This window comes from Syngnathus floridae, chromosome 6, assembly GCF_059516105.1.
Source record: "Syngnathus floridae isolate MCC-2025c chromosome 6, RoL_Sflo_1.0, whole genome shotgun sequence".
Taxonomy (NCBI): domain Eukaryota; kingdom Metazoa; phylum Chordata; class Actinopteri; order Syngnathiformes; family Syngnathidae; genus Syngnathus; species Syngnathus floridae.
In genome coordinates, this window is record NC_142418.1 from 12,620,654 (window position 1) to 12,639,696 (window position 19,043).

General features: G+C 39.6%; 2 protein-coding genes across 3 annotated transcripts in view; both read right to left on the reverse strand.

Annotated features, from left to right (window-relative positions):
- The window catches only part of necab2 (N-terminal EF-hand calcium binding protein 2), a 61,678-nt gene extending 54,937 nt beyond the window's left edge, over positions 1–6,741 (reverse strand). Inside the window, exons 1-2 of the mRNA XM_088379512.1 lie at positions 6,343–6,741; positions 3,358–3,382 (exon numbers count right to left, since the gene is read on the reverse strand). Of these exons, the coding sequence (XP_088235638.1) occupies positions 3,358–3,382; positions 6,343–6,669 (352 nt within the window). The 5' untranslated portion in view covers positions 6,670–6,741. The remainder of the gene's footprint in view (positions 1–3,357; positions 3,383–6,342) is intronic.
- Positions 6,742–7,695: 954 nt separating this feature from the next.
- hydin (HYDIN axonemal central pair apparatus protein) overlaps positions 7,696–19,043 on the reverse strand; it is a 44,306-nt gene continuing 32,958 nt past the window's right edge. For both annotated transcript variants that reach the window (XM_088379408.1, XM_088379407.1), the window contains exons 67-91: positions 18,704–18,943; positions 18,182–18,327; positions 17,584–17,790; positions 17,338–17,492; positions 17,059–17,156; positions 16,535–16,739; positions 15,871–16,071; positions 15,639–15,765; positions 15,072–15,237; positions 13,978–14,125; positions 13,679–13,886; positions 13,361–13,582; positions 12,282–12,451; positions 11,997–12,195; positions 11,718–11,873; positions 11,477–11,647; positions 11,061–11,170; positions 10,761–10,983; positions 10,008–10,217; positions 9,688–9,851; positions 9,441–9,591; positions 9,144–9,374; positions 8,843–9,067; positions 8,180–8,461; positions 7,696–8,081 (exon numbers count right to left, since the gene is read on the reverse strand). In XM_088379408.1, the coding sequence (XP_088235534.1) occupies positions 7,875–8,081; positions 8,180–8,461; positions 8,843–9,067; positions 9,144–9,374; positions 9,441–9,591; positions 9,688–9,851; positions 10,008–10,217; positions 10,761–10,983; positions 11,061–11,170; positions 11,477–11,647; positions 11,718–11,873; positions 11,997–12,195; positions 12,282–12,451; positions 13,361–13,582; positions 13,679–13,886; positions 13,978–14,125; positions 15,072–15,237; positions 15,639–15,765; positions 15,871–16,071; positions 16,535–16,739; positions 17,059–17,156; positions 17,338–17,492; positions 17,584–17,790; positions 18,182–18,327; positions 18,704–18,943 (4,622 nt within the window). In that variant the 3' untranslated portion in view covers positions 7,696–7,874. The remainder of the gene's footprint in view (positions 8,082–8,179; positions 8,462–8,842; positions 9,068–9,143; positions 9,375–9,440; positions 9,592–9,687; positions 9,852–10,007; positions 10,218–10,760; positions 10,984–11,060; positions 11,171–11,476; positions 11,648–11,717; positions 11,874–11,996; positions 12,196–12,281; positions 12,452–13,360; positions 13,583–13,678; positions 13,887–13,977; positions 14,126–15,071; positions 15,238–15,638; positions 15,766–15,870; positions 16,072–16,534; positions 16,740–17,058; positions 17,157–17,337; positions 17,493–17,583; positions 17,791–18,181; positions 18,328–18,703; positions 18,944–19,043) is intronic.

Consider the following 19,043-nt stretch of genomic DNA (forward strand, 5'->3'; position numbering starts at 1 on the left):
CAGGACACAGAAGGGCAAAGAATTAAAAACCCATCCGCTGATTGAAAGTCTGAAAATAATCAACTTTATTGTAGACGACATCAAAATATATCAGAAGGTCAAGGTCTGCCAATCACATCCTACTCCATGCAACATACAGCTAGAAAACACTCTCCATTTTGTTTTGCATAAGTCCCATAAATACGTGGAATTTACAAAACATGGCATCAACATTGACTTTCATTGTAAAAGAAATTAGAATAGAAATTAAATACCGTATTTTCCGGACTATAAGGCGCACCTAAAAACCTACAATTTTCTCAAAAGCCGACAGTGCACCTTATAGTCCGGTGCGCGTTATATATGGACCAAATTCCTAAATTTAAACTGGCCCGAAGCATTGTGTCATAAAATCAATCATAATAGCGGCCCTGAAGACTATGAATCATAAATCAAAAAGACTATGGATCATTATTTTGTGCTTATAAAGTAATTTGTTGCGTCTGAAGTGGAAATAAAAAAGATAAAATGGAGAATGATTTGATTTGGATTAAAAATCTGACGTGATGCATTAATGGTGCGCCTTATAGTCCGGTGCGCCTTATATAAGGACAAAGTTTCAAAATGGGCCATTCATTGAAGGTGCGGCTTATGGTCTGGTGCGCCTTAAGTCCGGAAAATACGGTAATAGAATGAATTCATCCTGTATACATGCAACCTATTTTGTACGGTGTGGTAAGGAGCTAATTACTAAACTAGAAAAATGGACAGATGCTTTGTGATTACTCTCAGTCAGCAGCCGTAGAAAACAGTGACATGTTCAAGTATTTTATTAACCAATCAAACCCCTTTAATACACCCAAGTGCACCTGCTCAATGCATGGAAGTACTGCAAGAAGAAACACTAAGATGGTGCTGCCAATTGAATATTTCATCGCTCAGTACTACCGCAACCCCGCACTTGTGGCTGGCACAACAATGCCTTTAAAGTCGGATTAGTACACACACATACACTGGATGTGTTAAGCTTCTCTTACAGACTAGCACAAATAAAAATGCCTACTGAAGCATGGCAGGTGCATTTACTGAAGACATGGTAGCACACTATAGAAAACACACAGTTGCGTGCACCTTTACACATCTGAACTGGAGTACGATTAGCCCATGGTTCTCTGACTGTGACTGTAAAGTCAATCCGTCCAATAAAATTATCATCGTTCCCTTGATTGCCTTGCTCTTCTCATTTTCTTTTGCTGCTGCTGTTGTTGTCAAACCCATGCTTCCACACACATTCCTTTGTGATGGCCCCTACAAACACATGCACTTTTCTCTCTTTCCATGTCCCGCTCATTAAAACAGTTCCCCGGTCTTCTCCCAGGAGAGGTAGGATAAAATTAGCTCCTCTTCAACTTGCACTTGCTGCTTCCTTCCCATTCCTTTCCAGTCTGCTTTCCATACATCAAAGTTTCCTTATAATAACCATCTTCCTTCACAGTACCAACCAAACCCCGAATCTTTTGACACTGTTTTTCTGCACCAGTAGCAGAATGACTTAAGATGTTCTAGTAAGGACCAATCAAACCACAGCACTCTTGTAAGGGTGCTCCATCTGTAGAACAGATGCTCCAGAGAAGACAAAAGCAGTGGCAAATCCAAGTACCAACTGTGCTATTTTCTTTCTTTCCTTCCAATATGCATTTATTATTTATTGCAATTTGTCTATATGTACTTCGTGATTGACAGGCAACCTATTCAGCGTCTACTATGTGTCGTCCCCGAGATCAGCTGGGATGGGCTCCATAAGCAGGATAGAAAATAGATTGATGGGTTTGGATTTCCTGAGTGAGAATCTGTCTGACTTCCTGGTCCTGCTGGCTCTCTCTCCAGGGCCCCGGGTTTGTCATTCAATTGCTCGGCCATGACTGTCATACAGCATAGCAGTCTTCATCGGCCCATGAGGCAGTTAGGATTAAGACCTATGAACTTACAGGGTTGTGACCAGGAAAATGAATCATGGCATTTTTGTGATTCTGTATCCGAAAACTAAACTTACTGCTGTCAAGTTTTATAAGGAATCACCGTTTTTCTTCTCTTTAGAATTTACCATTGCCATTTGAAGAGATATTGAAATTGGAACGATAAAACCTTATAAGGTCATTGAGTTTCAGTGTCATCGATAATGGTGTGGTTCACTTGCCTAACTTCTGAAGAGGCAGTGGGGGTGTTCACTCCCTACTATTTAGAATATGTGAGTGTTGTGGGACCTGTGATTAACCGTCAGCTTAGATAGCTGTCATCCTTCCACGAGCCTCAACAGGATAAGTGTTGTAAATAATCAATGGATATCCTTCATGAGTGCATTTTATATTTATATGAGCACAACTAGATACGAGTCAAGTGCAAAATGTGAGTCAGTTTGATCAGGCATAGTGTGGGTATAGTTAAGTGTTTTAAGTGTTCATTATTTTAAATCTACTTTCTGTTGTACAAATATGTATATATGTGTATATATATATATATAATATATATAATATATTGTTATATAAATCGTCTAACTATATATATATATATATATATATATATATATATATATATATACATATATATATAGTTAGACAATTTAGTGATTTCCATGAAAACTAACATAATTGCTCAAAGGTTTCAAGGGTATTATAATCATCAATTAGCCATCCAACACAATTAGCAAACACAATGGGCCATTAGAACACTAGATGGATGGTTTCTGGAAATGGGCCTTTACACACCTATGTAGGTGTTGCATTAAACACCAGACAGCGAGAATAATCATTTACCACATTAACAATGTATAGAGAGTATCACAAGACGTTTGCAGCAAGAATAGTCATTTACCACATTAACAATGTATAGAGTGTATTCCTGATTAGTTTAATGTTATTGTCTTTGGAAAATAGCAAATTTGTTTTAAAAATAAGGATTTCTAAGTGTCGATATATCTATGAGAGAGAGAGAGACAGAGACAGAGACAGAGACAGAGGCAGAGAGAGGCAGAGAGAGAGAAAGCACATAAAATTGTATAGAGATGAAGATTAGAAATCAAAAATCACATCTCCCTATTTACACACACTGTCACCTGGTGCAGGAATTACTATAACATCAATATATTACTGCACGTATATGTGCAATAATCCCCAACCTCCTTCAACCATCCATTTTAATTGCCACCCCAAAAGATATTGATAGTTAGTATAAATGGTTAGTATAGTCATGTATAACTTGGTTTTGTTGTTTCCTGTGACACAGTTTTCATCCACATGCTTCATTTGTATGTAACTTTACTCTGCTAAAACGACAGAGATGGACAATAAAAAGTGTGTAGTGAATTCAACATCTACTCACCATCTTTATCAGCTCTTCTGAAGATCTGCGGACACAAAATGAATGTGAGTCAGTATCAGTGAACTCTGTTGTCACTAATTATAATAAATAAAATCTCACTAATTAAGCCAAACTAAACTAATTTTTTGTTGTTGTTTCTGTGGCGGGCGGCATGGTGGGGCACTGCTTAGTTCAGAGGTGCAAGGTTCGATATCAGCTCCAGCCTTCCTCTGTGAAGTTTGCAAGTTCTCCCAGTGCCCACCTATTGCCCAGGGACCGCTGGAATAGGCTCCAGTTCGCCCGCAACCCTTATGAGGATAAAGCTCGGGTGTTACCCTGCTTCTTGCCTAAAATCAGTTGGGATAGCTTCCAACACACCCACAACCCTAATGAGAATATCCTGCAGATAATGGATGTATGGATGTTCCCATGCTTATGACATTTTCTTTAGAACCAAGAATACTACAAAGGATCACTTGTTTGATTACTTCTGTATATTGCTGTGTTGGTTTTACAGCATTTCTATTAAGACAGGGGTGTCAAACTCATTTTTTTCGCGGGCCGCATTGTAGTCATAGCTTCTTTCGGAGGGCCATTATGACTGTCAACCCAAATAAATGTATGAGCACCTCATATAATATACAGTAAAAGCTACAAAACAAACTGACAAATAATTCATATTCAAATCAGAAGTGTAAAAACTGGTCAAATGTTAAAAAAAAGATATTAAAAGTGAAGATAATTTAGAATTCTAGTAATGACACACGAATTTGATGCACAATTTGTCTTCGCGGGCCACATATAATGATGTGGTGGGCTGTATCTGGCCCCCAGGCCTGGAGTTTGACACCTATGTATTAGAACATCTCACAGTAACACAGTGGCTGGTTTAATCGCAAGCAAAATTCCTACGCTGACTTTAAAGTATAATTCCATGCAAGTCTCAAAAACAAAATGGACTTTCTTGTAAGTATTCAAATTCCATCAAATAGACGGTGAATTTGTCATTCGTTTGAAGCTACAAGACTGGTGTCTGCTGGTGTGTCTGTGATTAGAGCGGTGCAAGCCAAACAGACTGACAATTACACCCACAAAAGATAAGCTTCAGTAGTTATTCACTAATATTCATACTGTATCCATTTGAATAATTGAAATATATGGTACACATGTTGTATCCATGTGAATAATTGAGATATATGGTACACAGGCTAAATAATGTATTTTTATAAGTTGGTATGGGGGACTCAAAATCATCTGCTGTACCTTTTACTGGGCTGCTTTTCACATACAAAACCCCTCAGTCATATTCAAATATGTAATCACATGAAAGAATATTCCCAAAAAGTGTAAGTTCATGTGTCTCAGTGTTCTTCATACAGCACTTAGAAAATGTTACTTTACTACAATATTTGTGTTTAATATAAAAAAACATAATTCTATATCATACATAGAGTAGATTTAAAATAAAAATAATCCATGTGTATTTTTCTAAAGTAAAACATGGATTGTCACAGGCTTGTATACAGTGTAAACAATGATGCTATATTCAGAGGTGCCTTCATCATTGACATTCAAGAAAGCCTCAGAGCTTTCCCAGGGCATGGACATGGCCACTAACAATGCTCAAGAAATTAGAAGAGGAAATGGAGGATCGCATGCCGTGGCTGCACACCATGTCAGAAGAGAGAGAGACTGGAAAAGACTCCAGTTGGTGGTGAGAGGCACACTATGCAAATGACTATAAATGTATGCTGCAGTATATAGTAAAAAGGACACTTTGCGGCAAAGTGCAGGTGTTTGAAAAGTAAAGCTAAACCTTGGCAAGAAAAAGCAAACTAGCTAAAGGTAAGCACACATCACTTAATTGGGGGGGTTAAACTCAGAATATATACAGAGCCGTCCATACTACATTGCTAAATTACATACAGAATTTTACATTACATAAACATGCCTTTGTTATATTTCGGCTGGATTACTATAATCCACTTTATTTTGGAGTCAGCCAGTCCTCCTGCAAGTATCTCCAGTTGGGCCAAATTTTGCTGCTCACTTCCTACCTGCAGTAAGGAGCACATAACTCCAATTCCGGCCTGCAATCAGTGGTTTCTGTACAATTTGTTTTAAGATGATTTGCTTGTCTTTAAATCTTAAAATGCTCTTGCCCTTAGATGGAAAAGGATGACACCCAGTGGCAACCACCAACAGGACAAGTTAAAAGGAAAATAATCAAAACAGATTTCTAATGTACTTTTGAAGCCTTTCACTGATATCCAGCTTGAGGTCCGTGTACTAGTAGGCTAACTCAGTCCACTAGTAGAGTGGCTAGAGCAGAAATTGGGGGGGGGGACATTCCTATGACTGTGCTTAATTTGAATACTAGTGAGGAGAAAGAGCACACTTGTACATGAACCTTTAAAGCTGCATTTAAAAAAATATTAAATAAATGTATGATAGCTTTCCATCCCTTCCATCACTTAATTTTTGCACATTTCCATGGCAATTTTATACAACTAGTGCAATTTTTTCATATTATAGTTTTACGAGTATGCAGAAAACTGCACACTAGCAGAATGAATGTATGATATCTAAATGTCAGAGTAGTGGAAGACAGTACTTGGAGTTGGGGAGAGAGAGAGAGAGAGAGAGAGAGAGAGAGAGAGAGAGAGAGAGAGAGAGAGAGAGAGAGAGAGAGAGAGAGAGAGAGAGAGAGAGAGAGAGAGAGAGAGAGAGGCGTCACTAGTAAAACGCGTTCGCCGTGCAACCACGCCGTTCTATTAAGGTGCTGAATTGGAAATTAATTGCATAGTATGGACCTGCAATTGCATAAACGGAATAAATGCTCAAACGGGGTTCTTTAGTCTACCGTTTGCTTCTGGAGATCAGTGAAACGATATTTTAAAATCCATTCCTATTTTTGCGCCAGTTAAGCGCGCGTAAGTGCGCACAACACACTGGATGTCTTGATCCAGCCGTGCGCAATGGCTTGGTACTATGTAGCGTACTCACATCCAGAATGACGGAGATGCCTCTCCGCGGTTCCGGGGCGAAGAACTGCTCTTGAGCCACTGCCACCTCCTCCTTGCTGGAGGCGTACTCCCGGCTGGAGATGTTCTTGTTGTCGCTCATTTTGGTGACGATCCAGCGGACGAGCCCGTCAATTCCACCGGGCTGGGCGCCGCTGTTTCCGGACTGAGCTGCCGTTTCGGACTCGCTGTCCTGACCGGCTACGGGTTTGGTCTGCTCGCGGCTTTCTTGGGCTCGAAGTTTAGCTTGTTCTTTGTTCAGCAGTTTGTGGACTCCGTCCCTACAGTAGCGCGCTGCCTGCTCACACATCCTTTTTGCTCGGGAGCGTGCATGCTGCGCTCTATGGGGGAGAAAAGCCCCCCCTCCCTGCCTCCTTTCTTGGTTACATCACAACCCCACCCTAAAACACACCCACGCTATACGGTATTCACTTTTACGCGTCGGCTGACTGCAATTACCAGCTGGGCGCATGCGTTGAAGTTTAGGATGAGCACTTTACACATTTAGTCAGCCCTTGACCCATGATGCGTTTATGCGCCTCTTCTTGTAACTTTTAGAGATATATATGCACTTAACCACATACTGAACACATTAAAATTACTGTAAAGGATATATTTATGTTCTAAAAATTTAATCGATGCTTATTTTTAATGCTATTAGATTGCAGCACTTTAATCCGATAAATGAAACGATAAATATGATCATTTGTGTTTATAAGGTGCCAGTGGTAAATGATTAGGGATAGCAAGTTATTATCTGCCTAAACACTATCAAAAGGACTTTATTCAAAAACTAAATTGTAAATTTGGTTTCATGAAATTGCATGGATTTCATCACTTCTTAATTGGTGACGTTTGTTATTTGGCTCCATGGCTTCCAGTATGTGAATGTTAGATTGTATTGTCCAATCTGATTTCTGCATTTTTCTGTTGTCATGAAAACTAGTCTGCCCGGGGCATTGAAAATTAATACTGCTGGCCTATATAACTTCAACTATATTCACGATGAGACAGTTCCTTTAACCAACCATTTGGTGATACAATGATGACGTCAAGTGTAAAGTGGCAATGCTGACCTGTTTTTGTGAATTTCCAACCAATGGTACTGTGAGGAACTATAAATGTACTTACATGTTATTCAAAGCGAGTTTAAAGATTTAAAAGGCAAAATTACAACACAACTTTAAATGCCATAATAACTTTCTTTATATTATAAAGTAATGGGACTGTGGTCACAGACTGGAGTCATTACACATGAAACCAGTGCCCCCGTGTGGTAATTAGTCATAACAGCGAGCTCTCTATTTCAAAAATAGAAAATAAAAAATACATGTAATTTACATTGGAGGTTGAATCATTAAATTTATTTGCCTGGTCTCAGACCGTTCTTATACTGTACAGTATGGTTGGAGTTATTTTTGGAGTTCCTGATTACGATTTATTTACTGTTTGACAGTAATACACAAAATTGAAGCAATATTATCATTTGTTTTGCTGACTCGATCAAGGTTGTGACTAGGATGGTTCCAGGAGGTTGCCTCTCAAGTAATAAATCCATGAGCAGGCACTTTGTGCCTCTGTGCATTGGTTGGAGATCGTCAATTTGCCAATACATGGCCCTGGCGAGCCTCCTTCAGGGGCAATAAAGTGCACTTGGATGGGCTGTGTTTTTTTAGAAAGGAGGGAGTCTGGTGCTTTGACAGTAAAACTGGGGTTGTCCACCTGGAAGATAGACCGCTGTTTAGTTGCATACATTTCACAAAAATGGGCATACTTTGTAGAGGCTAGAGTTAAGTGATAGTGAAGTCAATATACACTACCTGAAAAGAAAAGACTGTGGTCTGCAGGAACACATTCTTGAAGGGGATAGTGATGCTACGGCCATTCCTAATGTTGAACGGGCCTTGTGTTTTGGAAGGGAGGGCAACCCCATGTAACAGAAAGACATATTCGCCCCCAATTCCAGAAGACAGGTGAAGCCGTCCTTTCACCTCTCCAAGCTGATAAGGCTCAAAACAAACTTCCACACTTACTGGAGACCCTGTCTGGTTACCTGGCAATGCAGCCACAGACTTGTTCACAAGGAAGGCTGGACAGTCAGTCTGCAGTTGGGTAAGAGCAAAACAGACAGAGACAGAAAGCATGCTGTAGATAACTTTTCTTAAAGGAAACATGTTATGTATTTTTATAATTGAAGCTCTTGAATACGTTAGTGAGATTCACTTTTCCACTATTGCACTGTCCATTTCTCAGGTTTCATGAAAAAAAAAAAATCCCCAAGATAAACGACTATACTCTAAATAATCACCTGAGGCAAAGCTGGGGAGCTGAATGCGAGGCATTGTAAAGCACTTTGGGCACCATGTGGTGGAGATAAAATCGCTATATAAGTGCAGTCCGTTTACCATTTACAAACAAACTGTCCCCCTTATATAATGCGCAGTCTTACCCAATAAATGTCAACACCAAACTATCCTTCCTACCTTGCAGGTGTATTCTGTTTTGAAGTGGGAGAAGTTAAGGAACTTAACAGCCACACTGTGGCTGGTCCCCAGAGAAGCCGTGAATCGAATAGTCTTCTCTGGTGGTTGAGGCAGAGCTCGAAGAAGAAGACCATAGTGGAAGTAACCAAGATCAATACAAAACAGAGAGAGCCGAGAAGTCGTCACGCCAGCACGGAGGGGCTGGTAGTAGAAGGTCAGAGCGCCCTGATGAGAAAGAACATTAAAAAGTGTTGGTGGGGTAAAACCAAAGCATGTAGGTATGTCCTGTGTAATAGTTTACCTTTGACATTCCTGGCACAGTGTGCAGACTTGGAGCATTGATGTCAGGGCATTTACAGTCAACTGTGAGGCAGATTGGCGTGTTCAGGGGGTTCTCCACATCTATGGTGGCTGAAGTCTTTTCACGGACGTTTGACACCAGTTCGATTGTAGTCAAGTCTACCGGACTGGTAACCTTGAAGTTAATAATGAAGAACAAGTACTCCCCTGATGCCTCATTCAGAAATGTCACCTAAGAAGACAGGATAGTGTGACTCAGAAAAATGTTTAAATCAGAACTCAAAGTGCGTGTTCGAACCTTTGCATTGTACTGTCCCTCTCTGAACGTGTAAAAATGAATCTTGTAGTCCTTCTTAGACAGAGCCGGGACATCAATGTACTCACGACCTTTCAGAGATACCGTAGTGTCCGGATTTTCCGGACTCAGAAAGTCTATCATGACATGGAACCTGGCCACAAATAAACAGGTGTGAATAGACTGTGCACCAACACAAGCTTGATTCTAAACCAAATGGTCAGTGTATTATTATCAGATCATGTCTTACCGTTTTTGCTTTGAGAGCCAGTTGGTCACAGGAAGTATCTGTGTGTGATGGGTCTTGGCAGGCAGTTCACGCACGATTGTACTCTCTGCCTTCGGAGGCTCAGCAGTCCCTTGTAGGGAGTACAGCATGCCAGCCCCATTAGGAAATGAGAAAAACACTGAGCCCTGAAGACAAATCAGAAATAGCTCATATTAGAGATGGCCGGCAACATAAATTATATCGATTAGTCTGAGAACATTTATTGCTAGGTTTCAAAAGTCAAAATGAAAACTCAGGACAAACAAATTAGATAGACATTTGTCATACAAAATCTATTTTACCGTGTGTTTCTTTCCATCAACAGTCATGGTAAGCGGTCTGTAGGTGACCACATATGCGTTGCTTTGAAGAGGCTCAAGAACCACAGTCGGTGCAGCTCTCCAGTGCTTGCCATTGATGACAGGTCGTATACTGCAACGGTGGTTTGTAGGGTTGACCACAGACAGTGTCTGGGTGTGTGAGCCACGCACTGGGCAAGAAAAATTGATCACCTGGAAGTAGTATATAAAAGCAGAACAACTAAGAAGGCAACAAGAAAAAGATAATACCGTACTTTCCGGACTATAAGGCGCACCGGACTATAAGACGCACCACTAATGCATCATGTCAGATTTTTAATCCAAATCAAATCATTCTCTATTTTATCTTTTTTATTTCAACTTCAAACGCAACAAATTACTCTATAATCACAAAATAATGATCCATAGTCTTTTTGATTCATGATTCATAGTCTTCAGCGGGCCACTTATGATTGATTTCATGAAACAATGCTTCGGGCCAGTTTAAATTTAGGAATTTGGTCCATATATAAGGCGCACCGGACTATAAGGCGCACTGTCGGCTTTTGAGAAAATTCTAGTCCTTATAATCCGGAAAATACGGTACTCTTAATGACAGCAGTAAATAAAAGTGCACCCCCTTTACTTAACTTGAAAACAACAACTATATAGTATTACATAGAAATACATAAATCCACAAATGTCTTACTGAAAATTATATGACGCAAGCAATAATAATTGTGCACATAAGCAAACCTCTTTGTTGGAGGCAGCCGCAATACAGGAGCCCGTCACGGTGAGAGTGATGAGTGAAGAGGAGCCTTCAATGCCGCAAGTTAGGTTTTCGTATCTTGAGTCAATATTCAAGCGAACGGGAGCAAAGGTAAATTCTAAAGGAACCTCCTTTCCGGGCTGGATAGAGCCTTTAGCTGGATGGACGGATAACTCTGGAGGGAAGGCTTCAGTTTTCCAATGAAACCTGTTTGTTTGGGAAGCAGACGGGTGGGGTTAAAATCAGAGTGCTCGAACAAAAGAATGGAAATTTGTCCTGCTTACCGGGCACAAAGTTCTCCTGTGTTTATCATGACAACTTTCTTCTTGCCCTGGCAATGCTGGACAACTGATCCAAATGCCAGGTGGTCCTGTTCTAGACGCACGTCTACACCCTGAAATTATGAATCGGAACTGCATTATCCCACCTAACAATAGGCAACAAACCATAACATGATTGTCTCTTGAATTTGTATATTTACTCTTTTTTTTTTAATGTATCAATTTAAAATATTACTGTAATCTGTAATAATCCCAAATTGGAAAGACAAAGAGAAAACCTTGAATTGTTTTTTCTTGCGCACATTCTATCTGCTTCAATTTGCAAGAGTGAGTGTCTGAGTTTTTGGGGGAATGCCGCCATCTGCTCACAAGAAAATAACAAGCACATTTCAGAATTACGAAAGTCATTTGAACTGTACCTGGCAGCAACCCTGAATGGTCAGCAGGGGATGTAAATAGCTGTCAATTGCAGCCTTCAGTTCAACAGTAAAGGGAGAAATACGCTGCTGTGGCGTAAACAGGATCTCCACATTACATGAGCCCTGAAGAGATTTGAGGTACAGCTCAGATTCTGGACTGAATGACAAATCCTGGAGATGAAACAGAGAAACGGTAACTATTTGCTAAGCACTTCAAATGATTTAATTCATGCTTCCTCACCGTGATATCGAGGTGTGGTTTTTTTGTGTCAAGATACAAGGAGAAGGAAACGTCCAAAATACTTCGGTTGACTAGCTGTACCCGTTTTATAATTTTCTGACCCGGTGTCAGATTTCCAAGTTTCAGATTCTGGTGCTTGGGAGCCAATACTCCCAACTAGGACAAAAAAAAAAAAAAAAAAAAGTGCAATAAGTGAATGTCCAATTTTAGTAAAACATGACATTGTATTGGGAAAATGGAGCAGAGATTGATTCTGAGTGTGGTATATAAGATTTTCACCTTCATTTCAATTCCTTGTCCCCAAATGTCCACCTGTTCTTTGATGCAGCTGTTTATTAAGAAGATGATCTTTTCACGGTAACGTCGCGGTTCACGAGGATAAAAGGTGATAGGAACCTCCACTATTGAACCAGGGGACAAAACATCTGGTTTGAATCCAATTTCCAGAAATGTGAACTTCCTCGATTGACACTTGATGCTGAGGAACAGAATGACACATATTAATGATTATATTCCTTTATACATATAGTTCCAAACCTTAATTCAAATGCTGGAACGACTAACCTGATGTCCCTGTTGCCTTTATTTTTCAACACAAGAATTTGGCATGCTGGCACCATGCCGGTACAATACACAAAGTTTTTGCCAAAGTTGTACTTTTTGAACGAGAATTCAAGATCGGGTGACACACCACTGCCTCGTATAGTGATGGTAAACAATGGGCCTTTATTGACCTGAAGAAACAGAAGCAGTGAGCGGGAGGGAGGACTTCACGTAACAGTCAGATGGATCTGGTTGGTGTCGAAAAGGAAGGTTCATCAATCAACATTTGCACCAGTCACAATCTTAACCTTGTGAAAAAAGTACATTGAATTTGCAAGTACGTCCTGCTAAAAAAAAAAAAACTCCCAACTGCCCACTAACAATTGGAATCAACACATTGTATTGGCAGTCTCTCAGTAAATTTCTCAGTTGTTAGGTTACTTAAAAAACATAAGGTGTAAAAATGCTTTGAATGTTGAATCAATGTAAAGCATAATGACTTACTGTAATACATTATTGGACTGATGTAGATATGTTACTAATTAATTGCTACAAGTAATCAAGGACTCTGCCATATTTTTGTTGAATTGGGGATGGCAGTATGTATATTAGCATGTCTTCTTCCTTTGGAGGTGAAATGCTATTTTATTTATATTCATATTTATTTTTCTTCTTTTTCTTCTTACTTTTGCACCAGAAATAAATATTCAAGTAATATACAGATAATATATATGTATATTTATTCATTGTATGTGCCTTCTTATTTTTACTTTTTGTATTGTTTACTTGAATGTTTTGTTTGTCTGTGGACCAGGTGGGTGTAATATGTCTTGTCACCGTGGGATAGTAGGATACGCAATTTCGATGTCTTTGTATGTCTTGACATGTGAAGAAATTGACAATAAAGCAGACTTTGACATATCTTAAAGTAAGATGAGCTAAGAAAAAGAAAAAAAAAATCCTTTATTTGTCCTAGCTATTTTTGACTCTTCTTTGCTTCCAACCTTATTTATCAGTCCCCCAGAATGCATGAACCCTACTGCTCCGTAATATCTTTTTTATATCGGATATTTTTCTTTGGGTAATTGAATCAATCTTACCTTTATAAGAAGTCTGGTATCTGTGAGGGTGCAATTGCTCTGAGGAAAAAAGAAGATTGCTGCCTGCAGCTTCTCCCCAACAACGATTGTGGCATTTTTTGGTTTTGTTACTAAGTTTGGCAGCAGCTCACACGGCCCTTCCACTTCAAAGTTCACATCCATGTTGTGTCTCCCTGTATTGGTCACCAGGATATTAAAGGTAGCTTGCTCCGAAATGCCCACCTATAGTAAATGCATGTAGACAGATCTTGTTCATCCATCTCACTATAGTGCTTTTCAATGTGGCGGTTCCAACATCACCTGAGATGGAATACTTACCTTTCCAAAGTCTAAAGTATCTAAAACGTCAGGACTCAGCTCTCTGAGACCTCCATCTGGATTCTCCACTTGAACAGAAGCCATAATTGTAAAACAATGTGCCTTACAAGTGAGGATGACTGGCTTTGACTTTCTCTTCACCCTCAAGGTTATTTTGAAGCTCACAAAGCCCTGCCGGCAAGGACTGAAGGAAACTGTCAAGGGGAACCTACATCATATGTCTCAGGTTAAACATCAAGGTATTTTCCTTGAATCCACTGCATTCTTTTATATTAACCGGATGACGAAAAGTCTTTCACCTGTCTTTGGCTGGCACTGTGCCAGACATTGGCTGCAAATTGAGGCTGGACTCTTGGTCATCACAGAGTAATGATGGCTGCAAAACAGTGAAGTGAAAGGCCTCCTTCTCTCTATTCACTAGATTCACTGTTTGTGATGCTTTGCTACCTAAAGAAAACAGCAAAAATAAAATGACGTTCATTTTTACATAATAATTGTTGAATAAGAAATATACTGAATACAAATAAATAACATTAAACAGCAGATCTACAAACTGAGTAGACCCAGGATTCTGTGTCTGGGCAAAATTCACACAGTTCATTTTTTACATTCTGGGAGGATTAGAAGAGAACACTGTGCACTTTAGCATGCACAGTGTGATTGCAGTGGCTGATTTTAACAATGTGTCTAAAATATAGGTGTAAACCAGCACTGCTGTGCTTAGCGATTACTGCAAGGAGTCACATGCACAACGAGAGGTGATAGGGAGAATCAATCTTTTACACTCACACAAGTTTTTTTTTTTTTTTTTAAAGTCATCATTTTTTTTTTTGAAATATCAGAACAAAAAATTATGCAACAATGCATATTTGGAGCTTATTTGGAGCCCGTCACAAGCTTCTCCCAAGGCAGTTTTTCAGTTCTGAAACTTAAATGAGATTTTATGAAGGACAGACAGCTCCATCTGTTATGACACACTCGGAGTTAAATAAAACAAAACATGTCTTTCATGTAGTTGTTGGTTTTCCCGAAATGAGGAAAGAAATCGAAATACTTTCCAGGCACATACTGTGTGTGCGTGTGTGTGTGTGTGTGTGTGTGTGTGTGTGTGTGTGCATTTATTTAAAAAGATCTGGTTCCTGGTAAAGTGGACATAAAACAGCTTGAAGGTTCTTGTCTGAGGATTAGTTCATTATTCCAAACTGCTGCTTGTTGTGAATTGAGTTTAGTTCACTGCCATCATACAACACTCCAATCTCAAAATTGTGTGGGCAAATGAAAGAAAAACAAGTAATAATTAGGCCGAACACCCACTCATAAAGAAACAGTAAATGAAATGCAAATGCCTGACATCAACATGTGATCTCATTGGGTAACTAGGAATGCAACATACCAATTAGTTGTTCTCCAAAGTTGATGTGAGGTATTTCAAAGTAGATAAGGGGTTCTTTCATGGAGCCCACACAAAGGAAGGGAATAGACAGAGACAGCGTCTCAATCACAAAGCTCCAGAATGACTCCACATCATTCACCTGATCAGCCACATATTTAAAGCACATCTATTTGAAATCAAAAAGAGATTACGTATAAGGTTAGGTACATCTTGATTTTTCAAGACAAACGGAGACATGGGCTAATTTCGGGAGGGAGACATTATGGATTATTAATTTGGATTATCAACATTGGAAGCACAGAATGTCCCTGGAGTGAATGAGATTGTCTTACTTTGCACATCCCATCAGTGACATCTAAAGAATCTAAATATTTCATAAGTGTGAATGTGAGTGTATATAGTTGCATGCCTATTTGTTCAGTGACCAACTGGCAACCAGGAAAAATTTCTATAGGCCATAGGGAAAGCGGTATGGAAAATGAATGAAGCTGCAATGATACAACACACTGCATCAAGAGATTAAACGTGTATGACTGTCACTTTTCAGTTTTATGGTCGTCTCCTTACCTCTGACTTCTCTCCAGGCAGAATAGTGCCACATGGGGTAAGGCATGTAAATGGACTGTTATCAGCATCTTCACACCTCCATTGGAATGAGTATGGTTCAGTGGTTGGGTTCAACACGGTAAAAGATCTGCACAAAGATCAGCCAACACACTAATGAGCCCAATCCATGTTCACGTTTTTTGAGTCGTAGCCACAAACTTCTAATTTTATAAATATAGGGTATTTCCTTCACCTTTTTGCTGGGGTATAGAGGCCAAGAGTTTTACACTCCATCACTCTGATGTTAGGTTCCAAATAAGTCCTGAATCGAGGATTGCGTCGGCTCCCGCTGATGTAGTCAGAGTCTTCTAAGTCAAAGTGGCAATGGGGTAATATGCTGCGCCCACAAAATGAGATTGAGGGCCCCTGAGTCCCAGCACGTAAATTGGAAATACTGGAAAAGACATGCGCATAAACAGGGGAAACCATCAGGCAATCGTGATGATATACTATTACACCGTTCAAGACACTCATTCAGTTTCATTCCAGGGTCTAACCACAACACACAACACAAAATATACTATTTTGTGCCCAATTTTTAATTACCAAAGGAAAAATAACAAAAGCCTGGTAACATTTGCAAAAACTATATATCACTCTTTTTTTTCATAATTTGGCTCATCTTGCGTACGACTAAATTTTCATTTAAATTTTCCCTCATTGTGTTGACTTTTGTTTGACGATTGGTCAATACTTCCATTTGGGTTAAAATGGGGCTGACCCAAGACATTGAGTCAATTTGCCCAATCTTTATGTACAAAACAACCCCAGCAAATATTTTGTTTTTTTTATTTTACAAAATAACCCAAAGTTGGGTCAAATGGACAAGTTTTACCTGATTGTCAGATTTAAACTACCTGCAATGCAATCTCCCTTGGAACTGGCCTGCCTCCAAAGGTGAAAAGCAAACAGAGAAACTTTGTGAAGCACCAGGCAAAATGGACCCAATACTTGGCTCCACGGTGAAACAATTCTTATTGGGGCTTCCCATCAGAAAAGACATTTCACTGGTCGTACTGCTTGCAGGCTGATCTTCAGTCAAGGCCCTTGATGACGTGCTACCTGAATAGATATGAGGAGACCATGTTAGCAGCATTGAGATGTACGCCGACCAATCGCAACATTGAGAAGTAAAATGGCATTTGACAAAAAAAAAAGAAGAATGACCAAATGCAAGGTAATAATGAAAAAAAAAAAAGGTAATAATGCCCAGTTCCATTTGACACTGTCTTAAGGCCTTTTTGCACTGCAATTGCAAGGCAGCATGCAAGGCCAATAACTCCTGAAAGCTTGCCCGCACTTTTCATTTGTTTTCATTTGTGGACTGGTCAGTGTAGTTGTATAAGCTGCAGGTATTCTTCATCGACATTATGTTGTTTACCTTCTTGGTTTTGGCTGACTGGAGGACAGGTGCTTGAATCTATCAAGACTTGCCAGGAAAATTCAAGCCTCACAGCACCCTCATTAACTATCTGCACTCTGCACATAAAACAAAGGTATTCTGTAAGTAATTAAAAAACAGTAGCAATTTAACAAGATGGAGAGGCTGAGCTATTCGGACGTAGAATCAATTCAGGGGTGTTTTGTCACTGCCAAGAAGCATTTATCTGTAGCCCATTCCTTAATTCTAAAATAGCTCGGGGGTAGCAGCGCAACTTACTGGTGAGTGCTGCTTTGGTAAGCCAACGTGTCTTTGAATCGGATATTTACAGTGTCGCAGCTGCACTTTGCAAAGTCACAAACTGCACTGATGCGTAAATGCAAATCCCAGTCGGAGCCTTTGACCACAGAGCAGGCTGGCTCAGAATATTGTTTCTGTGCAGAAGCAAACATAAGCACTTTTGTATATCGATGCATACATTCCGTTGTCAACGAGATGAATAGAATGATGCATGTCAACACGTACCTTGTTCTTCCCTGTTTGCTGTGGCTGTGTCGATGATGACTGCAATGTCTTCTTTTGGTCATCCCAGTCAGGAACCTGATCCAATGGCTGCTGGAAGGTCACTTGACAAATCTTGCATGAAATTTGCTGTCTTGTTAGGATCACTCGAGCTTTGGCGCAGAAGATGACTGTCACTTCCTTAGAACAGCCTGCATGCAGGTGTCCTACCTTCAGGCGTGAAATACAATAAAAACACGGTGTGGGAGCTATAGCAGTACATATAGACTAAAAAAATAAAAGACATCAATTAAGGGGTCCAATAATTATGCTCCTGAAAATCACAGTGCAGTCATTGTGCAATTTGTAAGTAATTTTATGATTTAAATTTCTCATACAAAGCACTGTATATAATAATCTAACTCCAGGTTAATCACTTGCCCAAAGTCAGGTAAGCGGCATAGCACATCCAAAATAAAAGGTAATGCTATTTCTAGAGCAGTTTCAATTCTCAGTGTACAAAATGAGCATAAAAGTAACATCAGCAATAAGAAATAATAAACAAATATTAAAATAAATAATACATTTAAACTTTGAGAGGACACTTCTCCCCAGTGCTTACCTGCGGTGAAAAACTGAGATTGGAGTCATCAGCGGGCCACTCAAACCTCACCACTTCGTTACTGCTGCTATTGTTTGTCAAAGTGAAACTCTCTTTGACAGGACAGGCTACTGAGCAGTAACCAAAACTGAGCAAGTCGGAATAATCTGTGGAGATGCAAAGCATTGTGTTAACATGGCAATAATCTAATCATGCACCGTAACATCAGTTACATCACCGTAACAGTTTGTCTAGCCACCATACTACATTGTCTAAAACAGCTGATTAGTGTTAGCTAACAGCATTAGACTGGGAAGGTACTGGATTCTTCGGTGAAGTTATTTAAAAGTAATACAAACTACTCAATACCATTAAGACCTATGGGAATCACATGGAAAACCAAAATACCTCAACTTAAAAACAAAATTGTAATAATGTTATGTATGCATTATGTATGGTACACGCTACTAATACCCTCTACTAACACGGGCCCATCTTCTAATATTTGTAATATTTGTTTCAATAAATATGTTTAACTCTTACCTTCCTGGTCGTAGTTGGGATGCAATTCCCGTGGTGGTTTTCTGATGTTTTCAAGACTAACCAGTTGCTGGTAAGCCTCACCAGTTACTTGTATTGTAGTATTGCTGTAAAGGCTGTCCTTGACTTGCACGAAAATTTTGTCGTCCACTTTCAGAGGTTGGTTTGAGGAGAAAGTGACCTTGAATTCAGCCCTTTCGTTGACATCAAGTTTCAGGCATGCTCTGTGGACTAACTGAGGTGCTGTTGGGGAGAAGGGCTGATTGAAGATCGTTGCAAGCTTTGCAAATATGTATTTGGTTGGTAAATAAACAAGAAGTGAAGGTCAACCAATTTGATGCAA